The sequence below is a fragment of the Oryza sativa genome, chromosome 1 (assembly GCF_034140825.1).
Source record: "Oryza sativa Japonica Group chromosome 1, ASM3414082v1".
Lineage (NCBI taxonomy): Eukaryota > Viridiplantae > Streptophyta > Magnoliopsida > Poales > Poaceae > Oryza > Oryza sativa.
In genome coordinates, this window is record NC_089035.1 from 6,866,634 (window position 1) to 6,872,655 (window position 6,022).

General features: G+C 45.0%; 1 protein-coding gene across 1 annotated transcript; it reads left to right on the forward strand.

The window, feature by feature from the left end:
* Positions 1-841: 841 nt before the first annotated feature.
* LOC4326734 (indole-3-pyruvate monooxygenase YUCCA4-like) lies at positions 842-4,762 on the forward strand. Its single transcript, XM_015776647.3, has 4 exons — positions 842-2,005; positions 3,480-3,728; positions 3,835-3,957; positions 4,098-4,762. Exons 1-4 carry the CDS (start codon positions 1,250-1,252, stop codon positions 4,287-4,289), a joined length of 1,320 nt encoding a protein of 439 aa, XP_015632133.1. The 5' UTR covers positions 842-1,249; the 3' UTR covers positions 4,290-4,762.
* Positions 4,763-6,022: the final 1,260 nt, after the last annotated feature.

Genomic DNA, 6,022 nt, shown 5'->3' on the forward strand with positions numbered 1-6,022 from the left:
TAAAAAGTAAAAAAAATAAACCTCAATGATAATTATGTTTGATTTTAAAATCTCAGTGACAATAAAGAAGGGTGGCAACGGACGAGTCATAGAGGAGTACAGTGACAAAGTCGCTGACATAGATATATGTTTGTCGTTTCGGTCATCATAGACGCAAACCCAGAGACTTAAACGGGACATGTCAGTAATGGACGTTAACCGTGTTGGTAATCTATTAATGTAGGTTTCCATGTTTTCTTCTCTCTTACTATTTCCATGTCTTTAAAAATAAAATTACGGGGCAGCAGCAGCATATACGTCGGAGTGAAAATATAGCAGCCTACCATGCATCTAATTATGGCAAAGAAAAACACCCATTCCTCTTTTTTTTTTTTACAATAGTCTTATCCGAAGTTCCGAACGGATATGACTCATTATTCATTATTATCAGGAATATTCCTACACGCCCACCGTAAACAGCGTTTATCCAGCCGATTAAACACGCGGTGGTTAATGAACATCGATCCACTCCTAACAACCTTCGACAATTATTATCCCTAATTCCCTATTAACAACAACTAACCAGCTAAAATTAAACATGCACCCATGCGCATGCACGGGGAGAAAAAAAAACGTATGTACACGGCGCAAAAAAAATTACAGAAATACGTGTATACACGGCCGGCGGCGACGATTTTACCGGCGAACAGTGCACGCTCCCGTCGCATCCCGTCCCTACTCCGGCCAGCCGGGCCGGGGCCCCCAACCCAACCGCAACCACAACCACCAACGACGCCGATCGATCGAGCCAACTCCTCTACAATTTCGTATATAAGTATAAGTACTCCCCGTCCTCTTCCATCTCCTCCACTTCTCAATACCTCTTCATTCTCCCGCCTCCTCCTAGTTTTGTGCTGCTCCTCCGCTTACGGATCAGGAGATCCGAGATCCCGCGTCTCATTCTTTTTTCGACCCTGTTTTTTCTATCCAGAAATTGTTGTTGTTGTGTATTAATCTCGCGCTTCTGCTATTATCCAAGAAAGAAAGGAGAATTATCCGGCAGTTTCAGAGGTGAGAATTGTCCCTGTTTCTCGGGCGAGCTAAACTAGCGGTGGCATCGACCGAGCATATGCTCCGTGTTGGTGTATATATACTCGTATCCTCGGAGTATCGTCACTCCGCCGCAGCAGCAGCTGATCCAGCTTCGTCGTCGTCGGCGATCGCCACCGGCAGCTAGGCAGTGACGGTGACAGTAGGAGGAGATCAGGATATGGACTGCTTCGCGGAGACGGAGGGGAAGAGGGCGCATGACCCGCTGTACCAGCGGCGCGCGGCGGCGGCGGCGACGCCGGCGACGGGGGTGCCGGTGGACGACGTGGACAAGGTGGTGGACGTGCCCGGGGCGGTGATCGTCGGCGCCGGGCCGGCGGGGGTGGCCGTGGGCGCCCTGCTGGGGCTGCGCGGCGTCGCCTACGTGGTGCTCGAGCGGTGCGGGTGCATCGCGTCGCTGTGGCGCCACCGCACGTACGACCGCCTCTGCCTCCACCTCCCCAAGCGCTTCTGCGAGCTCCCGCTCAGGCCGTTCCCGGCGAGCTTCCCGGAGTACCCGACGAGGGACCAGTTCCTCGGCTACCTCGACGCCTACGCGCGCGAGTTCGGCGTCGAGCCGGTGTTCCGGCGGGCGGTGATCAGCGCCGAGTACGACGGGGAGTCGTGGTGGGTGTACACCAGGGAGGTGGTCGCGGCGGCGGCCGGCGGCGAGCAGGCCGTCCTCGGGTGCACCATGACCGTGTACCGGAGCAGGTGGCTCGTCGTGGCCACCGGCGAGAACGCCGAGCCCGTCGTGCCGGAGATGGACGGCGCCGGGAGGTTCAAGGGCCAGATGATGCACTCCAGCGAGTACCGCAACGGCGACGGCTACGCCGGGAAGAAGGTCCTCGTCGTCGGCTGCGGCAACTCCGGCATGGAGGTGTCCCTCGACCTCTGCAACCACAATGCGCGCGCATCCATGGTGGTGCGCGACACGGTGAGAATTGAAATACGTACATGCACTTCTTGTTGATTGTTGTGATCATCAAAAAAAAGAAAGATTTGGTCTTTGTTTCTTGTTTCTTCTCCTCCTTTTCGCGCACACACACACAGCACAGCACCGCCCATATTTGTTTTTGTTTTTTTTTGTGTGGGATTTTATCGTCTTTTGTTGGTTGGTTCAGATGGAATACTACTGATTTCTCAAATGATTATGATCACTAGCAAGCTGGGGAAGAGCCTGAAAAGAATCTGATAACTTCAGGATTTGTTTAATTAATAGTGAACACATTAGATAAAAGAAGATGCATGCACAAACAAACAGATTAAACAAAAGGTGATATTTGCATCTTTTCCATTGGTGCAACCTTTTTCCTTATACTTAATCATCTATTGCACAGACTCGCACTGTCTGTCTGATCTTCTTTTTGTGCATAAGCATGAGTCTAGCAAAGTGATTAGTCTGGTTGGCATCACACTTGATCTCACGTGTTCATACACTTCCCTAAGCACACACACAAAAAAAAAATTAATTGCTAGCTTCTGATCTCCCTGCATGTGTTAACATAGCTTTTCTTTTCTCGGTAAAAAAGGCAGAGAGCTTCAGCCATGCATGCCAAGAAAGAGGCTGCGATTCTCTAAGGAACTTTCTTGGGATTCATGAGCATGCGCTAGCTAGCTTGTGATGATCCTTTTGAAGAAGAAAACAAAGGATATTTAAAAAAACAGAACCAACTAGATTGCACCGATATAACAGTTTAAGTTTCCAAAATAGTTCAGTTTAATTAATTATATAGCTTTCTACTTATTTATTAACTAACAACAGCACTAACTTGTGTCATTTGGAATGCTATTAACGGTTATGGCAACAAAACTCTTCGCGATTGGCCTATTGATACTTTATAAAAATTCGATCAATATGATATACTTTCTGTTTATATACTTATTTTTTTCTCCTCATTGGAATGTGAATTTGCATAGCATTAATAAAACTACCCTGATGCTGATAAGCATATTCATGTGGAAGCTGCACCCAAGTTGTTTGCCCCCATAGCACTTTGCAAAGCAAGATGTAGTACAGCCTCTTGCTACCACCTGCAACCTGCAGAACATATCAGCAATGAAAAAAAAGGCCTTTAGTTTCCAAGTGTTTGGGCCCCAAGCCCTGCCTTTTCTTATGTTTCTCTCTCTCTTTTTAAGCCCTTTAGTTTCCTTCATTTAACTTGTGTCCATGTCACAAACAAAACAAAAAACCAGCCACTTTGATGTTGTGCTTCTCCTTTCGGTGTTATTTTATAACATTCCCATAAAATGAAATTAAAAACCCTTCCTTAATTTGCAAACCGATTGTAACTGTAACTGATGATGTGTTACCAAATTCTATTCAAAACTTTTTTTCTGATTTGTGAATAAGTTGATGGTGCAGTCTGTCTGACTCTAGCTAATTGTGATCTCTTTTTCATATTCTTCAGGTGCATGTCCTACCTAGAGAAATCCTGGGGTTCTCCACTTTCGGTCTGTCCATGTGGCTCCTCAGGTGGTTGTCTGTCCAAACGGTGGATTGGCTGGTACTCCTGTTGTCGTTCCTCGTGTTCGGTGATACGGCCCGCCTGGGCATCCCACGGCCCAGCCTTGGCCCCTTCGAGCTCAAGAGTGTGTCGGGTAAGACGCCGGTGCTCGACGTCGGAACCCTAGCCAAGATCAAGTCCGGGGACATCAAGGTTGGTATTAACAGCCGGAACCTTTAAATTGACTAATATATTAGCCTTACTCTCTCCCAATTGCATGTAACCTAACATTTCACATTCACTGGGTTATGATATGCAGGTGACCCCAGCAATACAATGTTTCCAAGAACATGGCGTGGAGTTTGTGGATGGCAGCACTGAAGAATTTGATGTTGTCATCCTGGCCACAGGATACAAAAGTAATGTGCCATATTGGTTAAAGGTATGCACATACATGCGTTATATTTATTCTCTACACAAGTTCATTGATTCTCTACGCAAGTTTATCATCGTCACACATACATATATGGTACATGTCAACTGATTAAAAATTGATCTTGTTCTTAATTGGTGTGTAAATAGGAGAAAGAATTCTTCTCAGAGAAAGATGGCTTCCCAAGAAAGGGAAATGCGTGGAAAGGGCAGAATGGCCTGTACGCTGTTGGTTTCTCAAGGCGTGGTCTCTCTGGAGTGTCCATGGACGCCAACAACATTGTGCAGGATATTGTGCAGCGTTTGCACGATATGGGCTATGAAAGAAGTGAGAACAACTGACATGGAATGGAACCCACTTGTTTTGATCAGAGCATTTTTCTTGTAGACACGTCATGTGCTGGTCTGGTTTACATTTCACCCTAATTAACAGGTAGATACAAGCCTGAAAAAAGCCATCAGGACAATCTACCAGTGCATATGCATGCATATACTTTGATCAGGCTAGTGCATCTCATTTTTTTCCCCAAACTCATAATGTATATAAGTCATGGTATAGGCAGTAATCATTTGTTGCATTTTTAGTGATATGATTTGGCCGGCCTAATTTTAACTGGAGGGAGTGAAAACTAGAGTATTGAGTTTGAGGGAGAATAGCATAATCAGTTTAGTTTTGGTCGCGCGTCTTTTTTGAGAAAGCTTTGATTTCATTTCCTTTTTTTTTCATTTTGGCAATTGTTGTCATGTTATTTTGTAAGTGTCAATTGTAACAAACAACATTTGCAATAATCTATGCTCTGGTAGATTTTCTGTTCTATTGTTTTCACATTATAGCCTTCTTACTCTCAATTTTGCGTTAACTAATGTGTACTTTCAGTGGGTACCAATGGAAATCCATATGGTAAGTCAACAATACCAAACATTATCTAATGCATGTTTCAGTATATATATCACCTTTCTAGATGAATCCCACATACACCATTTCAGTATCAGCTAGGAGCTGAAACTGTTTGGACGATGAAGTCTCTCTACAGGATATATATAGAGTTGAAACTATACCAAACAGGTTCTTAATGCCGATATTTTCATACATATATGCATGGTGCTTTCAATTATATCGTCATCATTCTGTACCAATATGTATTGATCCCAAGGGACCACTCCACCACCACAAATCAGGCCACTAGAGCATATATGCAGTGATACCGTTCAACCCCTGGTTTTATGATGTCGATCGATCCTACATGCAATCAAAGTACCCTCTCACTCTCATAGCATAGCTAGTCAGAGGAAGGAGATGCATTTCTCATCTTGTCCAACACCAAAAGGGGGCTCCGAGACCTTATGCCCTAACCCCAGTTGCATGTCTGCGCTGTCTCTCATCTGAGACTCATGAAAACATATATTCCAGACAAGGCATATTCTTGCACCGGCCCAGCCTTGAGCTGTCGCGCCAATGGTATCAGCTACTCCCTCCGTTTTAAGTTATAAGATGTGTTTGACTTTGGTCAAAGTCAAACTGCTTCAAATTTAACTAAATATATAGAAAAATATAATAATATTTACATTACAAATCAGTTTTATTAAATTAATAATTAAATATATTTTTATAATAAACTTATCTTGGATCGAAAATATATTACTATTTTTTTATATACACTTCGTTAATTTAAAGCAGTTTAACTTTGACCAAAGTTAAAACATCTTGTAACGAGAAATGGAGGGAGTAATAGAGATCGATCGATCGATCAGCCTGGAAGCCCTTGCTCCTTAGCTTTTCTGAAGCCACGATTCCATCTCATCTCCATCATTTCCCACTTTCTAACAAGCAAGATGCAAGAGAGATTCTGTCCGTCGATGGCAACAAGGTGGTGTGCTTATGGGGCACGGGCGGCGCCGCAGGATCGCCGAGCGCCCTGCGTAGTGCTAGCTGCCACTGCACCCAGCCGCGCGCGCACTTGGCGTGTACTCGGCACACGTAGCTACGTAGGGTTCCGTCCCTGCATCATTGCGCTCTTGTGCTCAGAGGAGGACACCATGCATATTATTAATTCCATTCCATGTATTGCTGTCTG

Excerpts from the sequence above, each read along its gene's own strand:
- LOC4326734 (XM_015776647.3), top strand. The coding sequence starts at position 1,250 with ATGGACTGCTTCGCGGAGACGGAGGGGAAGAGGGCGCATGACCCGCTG. Across the intron at positions 2,006-3,479 it reads CCATGGTGGTGCGCGACACG|GTGCATGTCCTACCTAGAGA; the intron begins GTGAGAATTGAA and ends CATATTCTTCAG. Across the intron at positions 3,729-3,834 it reads TCAAGTCCGGGGACATCAAG|GTGACCCCAGCAATACAATG; the intron begins GTTGGTATTAAC and ends TATGATATGCAG.